We start from the raw sequence: 15,039 nt of genomic DNA on the forward strand, positions 1-15,039 counted from the left end.
CCAGCCTTGAGATTTTGGTGTCTTGAGACAAATCCTCTTTTTAAGCTTATAATTTTCTTCTCTCTCTTTTCAGCTCTGCAAGCCACTGATAGCTTTAATTACATAAGTATCTTTTGGAATAATCAATGACCTTCGTACTGTGCTGTTGCCCCAACAGTTGCTTCATCCCATTCATGTGTGAACTTACTATATTATTACTTGGTTATTTTTTATCATTAAAAAATTACCATCAGGAGCACAGGAGTGCTTCTTTGTGCTTGTTAAATAGGCTCCATTGGTATATTGGGAGCTGAACATTACGATACCATAAAAAGCTGCAGGCAGAAATGCTTGAGTTGTTCCTGTAGGCATCTATCTATTACATGCCCCTGTAGGAGGGCCCCTGTGGGAATGTGAGCTCCTAGATCCTATTTGGTTGTAGGGTTCATTCCAAAGTCAGAGATGTTTCCAGAAAGTCCAGGAGCTAAACAATGAGTATTTGAGCCTCATCTTAAACTGCTTGCTTCCCTCATTCAAACTCAGATGGCAGCCTTAATAGCTAGTGCTGAACTCACTATGAACGACATCACAGCGTTCTTTCCTCTTAGGAAGTTCTTAACATGCAGGTTTCCTGACGTGAGTTTAGCTTGCAAATATGGGACTGGAACCCTGCAGGGTCAAGGAGCTTCAGAGGAGGGAATTTCAGGGGAAGAAGCCAAAGGTCCACCAAGTCCAGCATTCTGTTTCTAGCACTGGCTATTAAGGTGCGTCATGTCCAGCTTATAAGCAGGGCATGAAGGCAACAACGCTCCCCTGCCCCCCAATTTTCTGTCCCCAGCACTTGTTCAGAGGTTCTTCAGTTAACTGCCACTACCTGATAATGTAGGAATCAGAGCTCCTCTTTATAGAGAACATTTCAATGTGGATGCCAAATACTTTTAGGGCATCCACAAACATTTTAAATGAGCCTCTTTTAAAGTAAGGCAAGTTGAAACCTCTTGGTAATGTAACCTGGTACTCCATCTGCCTCCTGACATCATCCAGCCTGCGGGGGAGTGGGGTGGGGTCTGGGGGGCAATCTCAGGTATAAACATCATGAGAAATATTTGCTCCAATATCCTAGGCAGATTATTCACCTGAGGCATGTTGTTCATCTATCCTTTAGCTTATCACATACATTTAAGTAGGTGTGACATTACTGGAGTTTATAATTTGTGGGTTGTTTTCTCTGCAATAAAAATACCGTCTTATTTCTTAAAATATTATAAAATAACTTTCTAATTGTTGTTGTTTTTGCTAAGGTCAGTTAACTGTTATACATGCTTGCTGTAGTTAAGGAAATAATTCTAATAATGTAGCTGCAGTATCCAAGCATAATTTGCTTGCTGCAACTGCTGCTTTCCATTCCATACTGATCTGATTTCCCGTTCCATACTGATTTTCTAAAGAGAATTCAAGCCTGCCAGCAGTTTTGATAAAGATCAGGAAAAGGCCAGCAGTTTTGAGAAAGATTATAGAGTTCAGTCTGATGCATTAGTTCACGTGCTTCAACACAGATTGAGCCCTTGAGAAAGCTCAGTTATCACTGCATATAAGGCTAGAGTGTTTTATTCAGAAATCTCAAAGAACCATTGTTTGTAGTGATCCTAAATTCTGAGTGGCTATTTTTCATTTATTAATGGTGTGGAGAATAGCTTGAGAATAAAATCCTGGCAAAATGGCCTAGCTTCTCAGTTTCCTAGCAGTCTGTCATGTTCCCAGCATACTCCATCCACACAGGTGGGAACCAAACCCCCACCCATCTGTCTACCAGTAGTAGTTTGTTTTGTTTTGTTTGTTTATTGATTGATTGATTGCATCAATTGGCTGCCTTTTAGAGGAAGTATCTCCCAGTCCTCACCTAAACTTGCCATCTCTCAAGTATCAAAACTTGGGACAAGTATCATCTCCCAAATATCAAAACTCTGCCCTTAGATCTGTGCAGGGACCCAAATAATCATACCTGGTTGGAAGATCTCCCCTGTCAATCCACTACCCGTTTCCACAGGTTTCAAAATGGGAATTATTCCCTATGAAAAACTGTCATCTTCTAAATATCATGAATGATCCTTGCTTCCTAAGTAAATTTAAGATTCCACTGTAGCTTTATTATTTAGAGAGTAAACGATTGTTTCTTTTATGCTACCTGTTTACCTTTTATGCTTCTTAAATTGGGACCAGGGATTTTTCTGAGTGGTTTTGACAGCCCAAATCCCCCATGAGCCTGGCTGCAGGTTTACGCTACATAAGCAAGAGCTGTAATTCCTGTCCAGTTTAAATTCTTTGATTCCAATAGATTTAATTAACTGTTTTTCAGTGGCAAGCTTCTTGGTGAATTTTAATTTCTTGGAAGAACTCAAACTTCTTCAGAAAGCCAGCCACAATTTTTATTACAAAAGATGTTGGGCAACTTTAAGATAGAGATCACTCCTGCTATGACTAGAAAAAAGAGGTCTTGTGATGTACCTGTGAGGGATCACAGTTTTAAGGTGACTGGGTTGAAATGGAAAGTGCTGTGGAACCACGGATAATAGAAGAATTATTTTGTCTAGCATCTTTGGGCAGTATCCAGTGGGGTGCTTACACCCCCACCGATTCCCTTCTGCAGGTAGTGGATTCCGCTGATGCCAGTGTGCAACAGAGCACACTGTTTATGCAAGGGCAGTTTAGCACTTCCCAGAGGAAGCCCCCAAATGAGCAGAAACATTTGTTTCTGGAAGGAAGCACGTCAGCGGAACTCCCTTATGCAAGCTCCGCCAAAATGCCTCCTTCCAGAAACCAGTGTTTCTGCTTGTTTTGGGTTGCCCTGGAAACACTAAATCACTGTTGCGCAAGCAGTGGGGGCCGCCTGCGCAATAGGATTGGTGGGGCACAGAAGAAGTGGCGGGGGTTTACGTGCCCCATTGGATAATGACCAAAGTTTTACTCTACATAAGAAGAACCTTGCTTCATCTAGCAACATACAGCATTGGCAATATTCCTTTGTGAAAAATGTTTCCCCTGCTCCTCCTTTTGCAGTCAGTGCTTGTTGTAAAGTCAGTCATTCAAAACTTCTATGAAATGCTTTGATAGTGTCTGGGTTTTTTTTTCCAGGTCCGTGTCATTTTGCTGAACTGGTGTGCTTGGTTTTTGAGAATGAAAAAGCCTGGAGAAAGCATAAGGCCTCTTTCTTGCAAATACAGCCATTCTAGGCACCAGTCAAGTGTCAGCAGTGTAGAAATGAACGTCTTACCAGGACACCAATCTAGCAATGGCAACGTGATCTACAGCTACCATACCATGGAAAACCCCTGCTGCCCACAGAACAGTGACATGGGCAACAAGGGTGGAAAGGGCCCTGACTTTTCACCTGAAGATACTGAAATTACTCAAAGAAAAGCTTTAATGGACACCATCCCTGTGATTGTGAAAATCCTGGAAGAAGTTCAGTTCATTGCAGCCCGTTTCCGAAAACAGGATGAAGGAGAAGAAGTCTGCAGTGAATGGAAGTTTGCAGCTGCCGTCATAGACAGATTGTGCCTTGTGGCATTTTCACTCTTCGCCATCATCTGCACGCTCACGATATTAATGTCTGCTCCAAATTTTATCGAAGCTGTTACAAAAGATTTTGCATAAGGAAAGGATCTCAGAAATGAACAGAAAAACTCCCAAATGTAATTGGAGATTATGAATTGATGCCATTAATTTTACTAAACAATGATATCGAAAATGAGAAAGTTTACTTTCTGTGCTGACTTCAGTAGAGGAAAGGAGTTTCAATATTCAGTTGTCCCTCCAATGTTAGAGATTATAGGTACAGGATTAAGTACCTGGATCTGTCATTGTTTCTTAAACAGTGTCTTCTCCCTGTACCTGTGATCATGATTTCTGATCAATATTAGACAAGAAACCAGATATACAGCATACGCATTACCAAGTAAATAGTTAATTATGTGTACTACTGGGAAAACACTAGTGAACATTTTGCTGCATTGGTAAATCCTTCCTAGAACTATTATTTGCTAAATTGATCATTTTCAATATTTTAATTTGCATTTTTGCTTAACACAGATTTCATTTATGATAATGGAATCACTTCAGCCTTGAATTATATGTGAGTTGCAGTTGGCCGAATAAATGGTGAGTTTTAGCTTTTATTATCACTGTGATAGTCTGAAATATTTCTCCAGTTGATAATAATGTAAAGTCAATACAATTGTCTTTTGCTAATAAGTTAAATATTTTCAGTGTCTAATATTCATTTTTTTTATTATATGAATTACAGTGTCTCCTTTCACTAACTTCAGTGTTGTGGCTGCATGCTGTTATACTTGCCTTTGAATTTGTTTGTATAAACTTCCAATTTCCTTAAATTGCATTGGTCTAACACACAGTGATCCTAATTTCTTAGACTGCGTATTACATAACAGTCCCAAACATGCATTAAAGCAAGACATGTATCACTTCCTGGACTGAGAACCACTGGTATGAATCAGAGGCATATTCAGATGGGCATCTAGCTACACATCCAAACAAGATTCAGTCTATCTGCATCATATGGCTTTGAATGGGATACACATTTCCACTTCCATTCTCATGTGCCTAACTGCACATTAATGCCTTGTTTATTTACAACTTGATCTGGATTGCAGCCATTGTGGACAAAAATTAGAATTAGTTGCCATAGTTAGCAATGAGTAAGAGAAAGGGCTTCAAGAGTAAGAGATGAGGGCTTCAAATGACCAGACAGTGATGTGACAAATACAATAATCACATGATGAGCTGACCCCACTTGAAGATCAGAACTCACATCTTATATAGGGAAAAACTAAGTTTGTACATATGTGTGTACAGAAAAGGAATGCATCTTCTTCATCAGATTATCATTATCATCATTATTATTATGGGATCTATTGTAGAATGTAAAACTTTCCAACTCTTTTGCAAGCTTGATGATGGAGTCAAGTAAGTCATCTTGATGGTGGACACAAGCAAGCACTTCTTATATAAAACCCCAATAACTATTCTTTGTATATTTGTTTGAAACATTTATTGCTTACATTTTACAGATAAAACAGAATCAACTAAAAGCTTACTGCCAATATATTTTTTTCTGAGAAACCTTTGCTTTTATAAGGAATTTGGATTCACAGAGGAGAAAAAGCTATAAAAGCTTACAACCCAGGACTCACACTAAGTTACCATTTCAACGCGAAGCATGTTTTTAAAGTTGAAACATGCATATTTTGTAGGAGCAGATTAAAAAAAAACCACCTGTATAAAACATAGGAGCTGTAAGTGAATACATGACAAACGGAGAGAAGTGGAAAATGAACACTACATCCAACTTATTTATAAAGTCTAATGCAAATTTAAAAATCTATTGGGAGAGAGGAATGGCCTTCAGACAGTGTGATTATACAGGATACTAATACTATGGACACTGATGTAATGTTACAACTCTGCACCTGGAATACAATGTGAGCAGAATGCGGACATCATGCTGGTGGACAGCAACCCTCTCCCAGTTATTCATTCAGCTGGCAAAGCAAAGCAGACCCCTTGGATATCCAGTAGTCACTTGGCCTTTTTGAAGGTAATAAGACAGTAACCACAAAATTGGTAGAATGACCTAATTCAAAAAGTGAGGAGAAAGTTGTCAAATTCCATATTTCTCAAGCTAGTAATCATTGATACATATATAATGTAGCTGAACGCTGGAATAAATAAGATGTAAGATGTAGTACCATGCACTCATCCCATTAAGACAGAATGTAAACTGAACATAAGGGTGAAGATCCTTACAGAACTGGATTGTAACGGGATTTTCCTGGTACTGGCTAGCTTTTCAGGAAGGTGAAGAGGCCTATATGCTTGCAGATGTATCTTCCCATTTTTCAATGGGAGCTCAATGAACATGTGGGGCTTCAGAATGCAGGCACCGTGATCAACGTTCTGCATGTACAGAACTTGTTTTCTGTTAGGCTGTCATTAAACCTCAGAAACTATTGTTATTAATGTGAAAGTAAAGAAATGGCCTGCAATTTAGAAAACAATAACATGCTGCTTGAACAAACTAAGCAGTTTGCCTGCTATTCCAAGTCTGAAAATCATGCATACACAGGTCTAAAAAGTGAGACCCACCCAAGGTAAATATGACTTGGAACTAGAGATGGGTGACATCCTCCAGGCTCACATCAGATTGGCTGAGAAAATAAGCCAAGCTCCAATCTGACTGAATAAGTCACACACACCCCAGCACACAACCCCCACTCCTTCCTCCCCACCTATCCAGCAACCTTCTACTCACCCACCAACATCCCAACTGCTCTCTCCCTCTATCTCTCCAGCCCCACTTACTGGTCTTGTCTGGTGGTAGCAGTGGCACTTCAGTGGCCAGTAGGGAGAGGGAAGGAACTTATTCCCCGCCCCCTCCCCAGCAAGCGCAGTGCTCTGGTGCCAAAGTACATCAGGGAAAGGAGGGAGGTCTCTTCCCCTCCCCTTTCCAATGCTTGGTGCTCTGCATAGCAGCATGCCAGGCCAAAACAGTCCCTTCCCTGCGGTAGCTTATTTCTGGAGCACTGCAACCACTGGGGTGGGAAGGGAGACATTATGCCCATTCTTTCCTCTCCCTCTGGCTTGCCACTGCCATTCCAGTTGGTAAGTAGGGTGGGAGGAAAGGGGGAGGGGTTGAGGGGGGATTGATGCAGGGCAGGCTGGGTGAAATGCTTTGGCTAGGATTAAAATGCAAGCTGGAGATGAACTCGGGGATTGTGCGTCCCTCAAACCCCTATTTCCAATCCTGGGAATATGAGTTTTGCCAGAATCTCTATTTTTTAAAAAGCAATCTTATGGCTTGAAATGTAATCTTTTGTAACCTGTCAATTATTAAAAAACAACCCATGTCCTGAAACCCTTTGCAGCTAGTATGACTCCCGTGTCACTAGCAACTGAACTCCTTGTGAGGACCAGATTCAAGATTATTCTATTGAACCAGTATCCCTTTCTGGGCCTTTCGTTAAATGGACAACTGGACCAGAAACCTGGAGGACCCCTTAATGAACCTTGCTGTAGACCATGGACCACAACTGGACCAAGCAATTTTCTTTGGGTCAATATCTTTTCTACTGGGATCGACTGTGGTGAATGCTCATGTTCTTAACTTTTATACCCTTACTTTGTATTGTTTTTGCACCATTTGCTTTAGAACAACCCAGCTATTTTAAAACAACTCCATGGTTGAAGTAGGACCTACCCCATTCCCAGGTCCCTGCTTGTGTGTTTATGATGGTGATGGGGCTGCACTAGAGTTTGAGTGCCTGCTGCTGTGCATCTGTTCCCAGTGCCACCTAAGGGAGCCAAGCTGGGCCAGGAACCCACCTGTGCGTGTGGGAATCTCCCATTCCCAGGGGGCAACATGATAATGCACATGTGTGGCACACATTATGAGTTGGAAGAGAACTCTTGGAAAAAGACATGAGTGTTGTCACCCCCCCCCCCCCAAGCCAGAGTAAGCTCATAAAAATTGAGCCTAGTCTGGATGAAACTGAGCGGCGTTTGTTCATCATTTTAAAATTCTAACACTGCATCTTTGTTCAGGGCAGAATGACTACTGTCCCCCCTCCCCATTACCAGGGTGTACGGCAAGTGGTGGCAACACTGAGAGATGAACAACAGGAGCCTGGTAAGCCCAGCATATACAGCACACAGCTCCTTTGTGCCAGTCCTCAGAGTACTGTCACCTAAGAAAGATTTTAGTCAATATGACACACCACAATCAAATGTGGCTCCAAAATTCATACCACTGATGGATGGGTATATGGCAGCCTGCAAAACTTTCTGTGGACTATTTGCAAAGGGCTGGATTACTTGCAAGAATGTTGTTTTGGAGCATGTCACCCCCCCCCATTTAAGAATGGACCTGATGATAAAAAGGAACTCTATTGTTTGCAATTTTCTTGTCAGTCTTTAGGAAAGGGGTGGCCACCCTTGCTTTCTATGGCCATATCTACTCTCAAGATCTAATTTGGTGGCAGGATAGATTCCTAGTTATGACTATGAAATCATCTCAAATGCTGTTGGTGTGCCTGGGCATCACAATCCTATGTGAGTTTAGACAGAGAAAGGTTCTACAACTCCTAGCATTCCTCAGCAAGCTATGCTGGCTGGGGAATGCGGGGAGTTGTAGGACTTTTTTCTGTCTAAACATGCACAGAACTGTGCACTTAGTAAGACTGATTTCTAGAAAGTTTGGTAACATAATAATGTTGCTACCCATAATGGTTCTGGCTGTGATCCCCAAATCCTGATTTCTGTAATTATAAGCTAGGAATGCAAGGGTGTTGAGTGCTGACGACAACATGCAGGAAACATTAGAAGGGTGCAGATGGAAAGGGAAGAAGGTCACGAGAAATACTTTCTGGGAGTGCATGCACCCTATGGACATTATTAGCCACCACTGTTTTAGAATGTGGTTTTGGTTTAAAGTTGTTGACAAAGAAGTAGAAGGGTTGGATCCATGGTCATTCTTTTGTGAACAGAAGGACTTGTTCTGTCTGTGGAAATCTTCTGGTTCAGCAAAGCATTTCCACTAACAAAACAGAGGAGAAATCAACCCTCTTCCACCGGCAGTCCCCAGTCCCTTCTCAAAATATGCTCTGGAGGATTAGGGGACCCTTCAGAATAGTGGGGGAGGTGGTACTGGAGGCTGCAAAGGGAAGGAAGAATCAGCAAAGATCCCCTTCCCACAGGCAGGAGATTCTGTGCAGAACATTGCCTTGGCACCTTGTGATGGAAAGACAGTTAATACAATTAATAACAGCCATTGTCACAGCAGCCACCAGGTAAGGAGATTTGGTGGCTCGCTATAGTGCGTGTTGCAATTATGGGTAGCTATAGAACTTTGGGGGAAGAGGGAATAAAAAATGTTTTCCACTTTTCTTATAATTGCCAGCCTGAATCTGAATTCGCCTGGGAAGTTCACCCATTTCTAATTGTGCTCTAAGATTTTAAATTCCCTAGAGAGTATTTTTATGGCTGTTTTGTAATAGCACAATGATGTCTCTGTCCATTCATGAAGATTTTTCATATTATGTATGAAACTGATTAAAATTATCTAATTCCATTTAATTAAAGAATCAGTTACCTGTGGTGGACAGTGTTCCTGCTCGGGCTCCAGTTTTATAAAGTGGTGCATGATATAATGAAAGGCTTGGTTCATAATTCTGATGTGGCTCAAAATGCAGAACAGGCAGCACTGGGTTCATTTGCCTAGGCAAGGCATCTTCTATAACCATGTCTTCATCATCCCAGCGACTGGCATCCATAAACATCCCATGGACCAGCACACCATCTTCAGGAGAGGGTAACTGAAAGAAATATCGAGAGGTAAAAAGAATGAACCGAATACTTAAAACTGATCTAACTATTAACCTTTTGCCCCATCCAGCATGAATATGTGCTCTTGGAATACATGGCAAAAAAACAGTGATAGGAATTATGCAAAATTTAATGCTCTTGTTTTGTAAAGATAATTCTGAGGACTCCATCATTTTTCTTTCTTTGTGATGGAATGTCGATCGCAAGCATAGGAACTTTGGTACCTCAGCATCCATTGGCAATTCTTGTCCAAAATGACTTATTTTTGAAGCTTCTGCAACATGCATTTGATCTCGGTAGACAGGGATGACATTATAACTAAAACTAAGCTCATCAATTGGTAAGTTATATTTTCGAGCGTGATTTTGAAGAGTTCCTGGCAAACACAAAATGTACATAATTTTAAAACCCACACAATAATTCAAGAATCATTCAGGGAGAGAGTAACTGGTAGTTAGGCAAGTATTCCCACAAAAAAGAAAGAAAATAACAGTGTTACCACATTTACTACTAAAAATGAAACTGTCTCTTGATAAAAATTCTAGCTGATGAATTAGTTTTTCATTCTTTCAAATACTTTTCTTATAACACTGCATTATTATAAACTCCACCATTATGCTGAGGCAACCATTTTTAAACAAAGAAAAGATGAAAGCATACCATTTTGGAGTTGAACACAAGCGGTTATTAGAGCTTTGTTATATTGTTCAATTTGGAATTCCTATATTAATATTTTTATTACTTCTGTTAATTCAAAATACAGAACACAATAAAGAAATGAGTCATATAAACTTCAGAACTTATTAATTCCGACACAGGCACTATTTCCTTAAATATGTCCCTTCTTTACAAACAATTTCCAGATCACATTAGAGCCTTCAGCTGCATGGAATAGTCTTTCACATATGCATTTCTTGCTGTATGGCGATCCAACCTTCATGAGTGACCCTTTAAAACAAAAATGAAGTCCCAGTGTACCCCACTGTTTGGCAGAAGCAGCTGGATTCAGTCCCTTCCCCTTCCCCAACAAGTAGCTCTTTCACAGGATTTTAGCTTTCTAAAAATGACTATGAGCTTCTCCACATGGGCACCTTACTGCATGCTTATGACTGGCCACTCATGGAAGTTTGCGGGTCCTTTACATGACATCATCAACCTCCAGGATGTCTCCCATGCCTTTCCCTGGTAATCTTGCTTTAAAAAAGATTGGAGATAATGCACTGTTTAAAATTATTGTGGGATATCTCCAGTGTGTAAAGTCGGTGTGGCTACAATACAGCCACTAGATGGCACTGTTTCATTGAACCTTATGAAGCATTGCGTAGAGGGGAAGCTTTCAATTACAAATCACATGGCCACCATTGGTTGCTATCTTAAGGAGCCTGCAGTGAACGTGGACAGACTCCAGAAGAAGAAAGCCTGGTAAGAGTGCGTTTTTTCCTTAATCTAGAGATGCCCTACGTGAGCACATAATTGGCTGCTCCATGCAAACTCTTGTACAGGATCATCCTATTTGTCTCTGATCCAAAAGTTAAGCATGTTTAAGTCCCACTAATAAGCGAGATAGACATGGACTCCCATTAAAATTGATGGGACTTAAACATGCTTATCTTTGGCATGCCTGTGCTTTTCGTATATCTTATAAATAAAGTAAGTGATTCCTGTTTAATATAATGTGCTTATATTTAGGCTGCAGTCCTTTGCACACTTCACTGGGAGTAATTTATTTACTCCTATATGAAGAACCTTCCTTTATTTCCAACATCTCTAGCACATATTAATCTAGCAGTCACTGTCTATAATAATAAAGGTTGTCTGTCAGCACTATAGTGCCAAGACTGTGAACTTAGATACCCGAAACTTGGCTTGCATACTAAAGGTACCCTCGGGGTGCGCACCCTGTTGTTGTTGTTTTTTAAACATAATTAATTAAAATGAATTAAAATGTGTCTGTATGTTTGACACCTGCAGTACTGTCTTCAGTCACTAGGTGGAAGACTTCCCTAACCAGCACATAGCTTCACAGTCAATACACTTTGAAGCCAGGAGGGAATTCTGAGAGACAAAGTTATATGACTGCACCCTCCCCACTGCTGTCAGATTTAAAAGTGACATAGGTGCCATTCTTCCAAAAGCTTTTCCTTAGTTGTTTCGGGCCTGCCCTCACAGGTGATTTGCTGCAGATGGGGGACATTTGGAGGTCCTTCGTGGCATGTAACATTGTAGCCAGTCCACAGCCACCCCAGAGTTTACCTGTGGGGAAGCCACATTTTTGCAGAGTACTTTTACTTTGTTATTTTTCTTTATTCAGCTCCCCTGCAGTTCAGCTGCTCTGTGCCCATTCCTCTGCTTTAAATTCAGTATGATCGGGGCATTCTGAAAGGTGTGTCTTTCACCTGGCCATGCCCTTGGTAATGTAGGTAAGTAAAGTAACTAGCCTGCCTTTCCAACACATCAAAGTGCTAGAGGATCTTTCAAGCCTTCAGAACCGCGTTGCACTTCCTTTTCACCTATGGAAGGAACTAGCCTCTGTAATTATGCACTTCTCTGATGTTTGTTACTTTGCTTCTCTGTGTTAAATCGCTTCTCTAACGTTGTGTGAAATCATTTCTCTGGTGCAAATAAGGGCTTTGTTGCTGTAGTGATGTAGTGTGGACTTGAGAACACAAGAGCAGAGAAGCCTATCATTGTGAGCAGGGAGACATGCCCAGGGAAGAAGAAAGGGGGGTTGGAAGCTATAACTTCATGACAGTTTGCTGGAATGGAGCAAAATCGAGGGGGTGGGAGTGCCCTCATAGGGAGCCTTCAGATGCTGCACTGGAGAATCGGGGATTTTGCCTTCTTCATGCAAAAGTGTGCACATTGGGGAAAGGGTGGGGGAGGAATAACTCCATGACAGTTTGCTGGAATGGAATTGTGAATTACTTACTCTCCATTCATAATAATGTAGTAGTAGGGGGGAGCTTGGACAGGGGCAGGAAAGAAGCCTCTCTCATTGGTTGAGCAGCCCCTGCCGGGTTGAAGTTGTTCAATTCTACTCCCCCCCCCGCACCGCCAACCTTGAAGTATGTACCTTTCAAGTGCTGTGTGACCTGTGAAAACCGGATTTTAAAGGTACAGTACATTTGGTTTTTCTTGCTTTGTGTGTCCCTGAGGGACCAAAGCCGATTCCATGAAAATCTGGATAGTAGCCCAAAGTGTTTCACATTCCGTTGTGAAGATCCCCCCTTGGTTTATACAGAGTAACTGCCACATAGGGATGGTCCATGGTCAGATAGTCTAGCATTTTGGAGAACTGGGTTCAACACGCTCTCCCCTTTTAACCATTGAGTTAATGGTTTTGACTGGTTGCACTTAGTGATATCACTAAGTCTGTTGTAATTGGTTTTGACTGGTTGCACTTAGTGATATCACTGATGACTCATCTGCCTTGTTTTTATATTTTTTACTTTGTATTTTATTGCTGTTTTAGTGTATTGTTGTACTTTGTTGCATTTACATTATTGCTGTTGGCTACCTTGAATACCATTTGATACAGATAAAGGTGGGATACAGATTTAACAAATAATAAACAAAGAAATCAACAAACAAATTCTGGTTAATTCAGTAGATTAGAAGAGTGCAGATTAAAGGGGAAGAAGGCCACAAGAAATACATCCTAGCAGTGCATGAAGCCTGTGGGCATTTTTAACCCATATTTCAGAATATGGTTGTGGACTTGGGGGGGGTTGAAGTTGTTGAGCAAGAAGTGGAATACCCTATTTAAAAACGATGCCCTAAAGCAGGGGTGGCCAACCTTGGGTAGAATCCAACAGGGTACTTACCCTCCTGCTGATTCCCTTCTGCCCTGCCAATTCCCTTCCACAAGCAGTGGGTCCTGCCATTTCCGTTGCGCAAGTGGGACCCACTGTTTATGCAAGGGAGATTTAGCCCTTCGTAGAGGAAGCCATGAAATTAGCAGAGATGCTCAGATCCTGGAAGGAGGCGGGTCAGCAGAGCTCCTTTATGCAAGCTCCACCGAGCTGCCTCCTTCTAGAAACGAGTGTTTCTGCTCATTTCAGGTTGCCCTGGAAGCACTAAATCGCTTGTGCAATGGAATTGGCAGGGTGTAAGAATTGGTGGAGGCATAAGCACCCCACTGGATTCTGCCTTTTTTTAGCCTTCAGGGCCATATTCCTTCAGGGGTAATATGATGCGGGGGGGATGGGGGGGCCAAGGCCCTCCTCTGCCCTCCACTTATACATACTATCTGTCCTCCATTCTCATCACACACACTCAAACCCCCACTCGCACCTCCAAGTCACAGGTTTAACTCTCCCCTTTCCCACCCCCCTGTGATCTGGATGAAGATCGTCTCCCCTGTCCACTGCTTTTAAGCTTTTCCCTCCTGCTCGGCTGCATTGTTCAGCTGATCAACGCTCTTCTCTTCCTGCTCAGGTGGGAAAAGGGTTGCTCCTCTTCCTGCTCGGGAAGGACTGCCCCTTGAAAGTATTCATCCAGTGGGATCCACACTTTCAGAGTGCTCTTCTGCCACTGCCAGAGGCCCACAGGCTGCATGAAATATGGCAGAGAGCCACATGTAGCTGGTGGGCTGCCTGCTCCTACCTTAATGCATGCATCTCTGTACTCTAGGACTACTCTGAAGAATAAGATATTAAATACTGTAGGGTGACTAAGAAGCTATAGAGCTGAGGACTTAATGAAATGAGATTAACTATAGTTGTCATCCAGCAGTACAAACTGATTAATATTAGTTAACCAAACATGGAAAGGGGAGAGAACCATTGGGGCTTATAGAATGTGAAACTCATGTGCATGAGGGCTTCTGGTTTACAGTCTGCATACAATCTTTAGTGTAATTTCAGGCATTAAGAGAGCAATCCTATGGCCTCTTGTCACTGTCTAGCAGGCCATAGGATATACTCTATTCCGGGAACCGACCTCAGAGCCCGTGCTCCGAAGTTGGTTCCTGGAAATCCAACCTCTTCCCTCGTCTGCGCTGCCTCCGAGGCAGCTTGGAAAAGCTTGGAAGACGAGCACGGAGCGACTGGAAAGGGGCGGGGCTGGGGGGTGTTCTGGGGCAGGGAGAGTGGAGCTGCGCATATGACACATCCTATGTGTTGTACGGCACCTTCCTCTCCCAGCTGGTTCCCCCACCGCTAGACAGCTAAAAACGGCCATCTAGCGAAGAAGAGCAAAGCAGGAGAAGTGTGGAGGGAACGATCCCCCTGTGCCTCTCCTGCCTTGCTTTGGAGAGGTGGTTGCCTCCAAGGTTGGAGGTGGCTGCCTATCTACTTAGGATTGCACCCTAAATGTATGCCCTATATAACCCACAATGGTGTGTTGTAGTTGTTTCTAAAAAATACTAATTGTTCCCTAGCTCTGGGCAAATATTTGTTGCACATTTCAACGTCAAGTGTGTCAGGGGTGTTTCTGAATGCAGGAAGTGGGATAGCAGTTCAGATTCTGAAGGAGAACTGTCAGGGTGGAAACTGAGCCCATAGAGCCCCAGAGCAGTTCTGATTCTGAGGAACAGCAACAACCTGTGGGAGAGGAGCTTGCTCATCTCTCACAGGCACAGCGGCAGGGAGAGATTCCTCCTGCCTGCATTCCTGAGATAGTGACCAGCGAGAGAGCGGGGGAGGGGGCCTTGCTGGACGCTTG

At 42.4% G+C, this 15,039-nt stretch overlaps 2 protein-coding genes across 2 annotated transcripts in view; one reads left to right on the plus strand and one right to left on the minus strand.

Moving 5' to 3' along the window:
* Positions 1–4,296, plus strand: part of LOC146352768 (neuronal acetylcholine receptor subunit alpha-7-like) — a 126,305-nt gene extending 122,009 nt beyond the window's left edge. The window contains exon 10 of the mRNA XM_084834829.1: positions 3,112–4,296. Within this exon, the coding sequence (XP_084690955.1) occupies positions 3,112–3,633 (522 nt within the window). The 3' untranslated portion in view covers positions 3,634–4,296. The remainder of the gene's footprint in view (positions 1–3,111) is intronic.
* Positions 4,297–5,041: 745 nt separating this feature from the next.
* DNAH6 (dynein axonemal heavy chain 6) overlaps positions 5,042–15,039 on the minus strand; it is a 246,436-nt gene continuing 236,438 nt past the window's right edge. The window contains exons 75-77 of the mRNA XM_084834830.1: positions 9,600–9,751; positions 9,143–9,365; positions 5,042–5,629 (exon numbers count right to left, since the gene is read on the minus strand). Coding sequence (XP_084690956.1) covers positions 5,526–5,629; positions 9,143–9,365; positions 9,600–9,751 — 479 coding nt within the window. The 3' untranslated portion in view covers positions 5,042–5,525. The remainder of the gene's footprint in view (positions 5,630–9,142; positions 9,366–9,599; positions 9,752–15,039) is intronic.

The sequence above is a fragment of the Heloderma suspectum genome, chromosome 2 (assembly GCF_057233095.1).
Source record: "Heloderma suspectum isolate Gila_16-S chromosome 2, 16-S_ref, whole genome shotgun sequence".
In the NCBI taxonomy this organism is placed as follows: Eukaryota; Metazoa; Chordata; class Lepidosauria; order Squamata; family Helodermatidae; genus Heloderma; species Heloderma suspectum.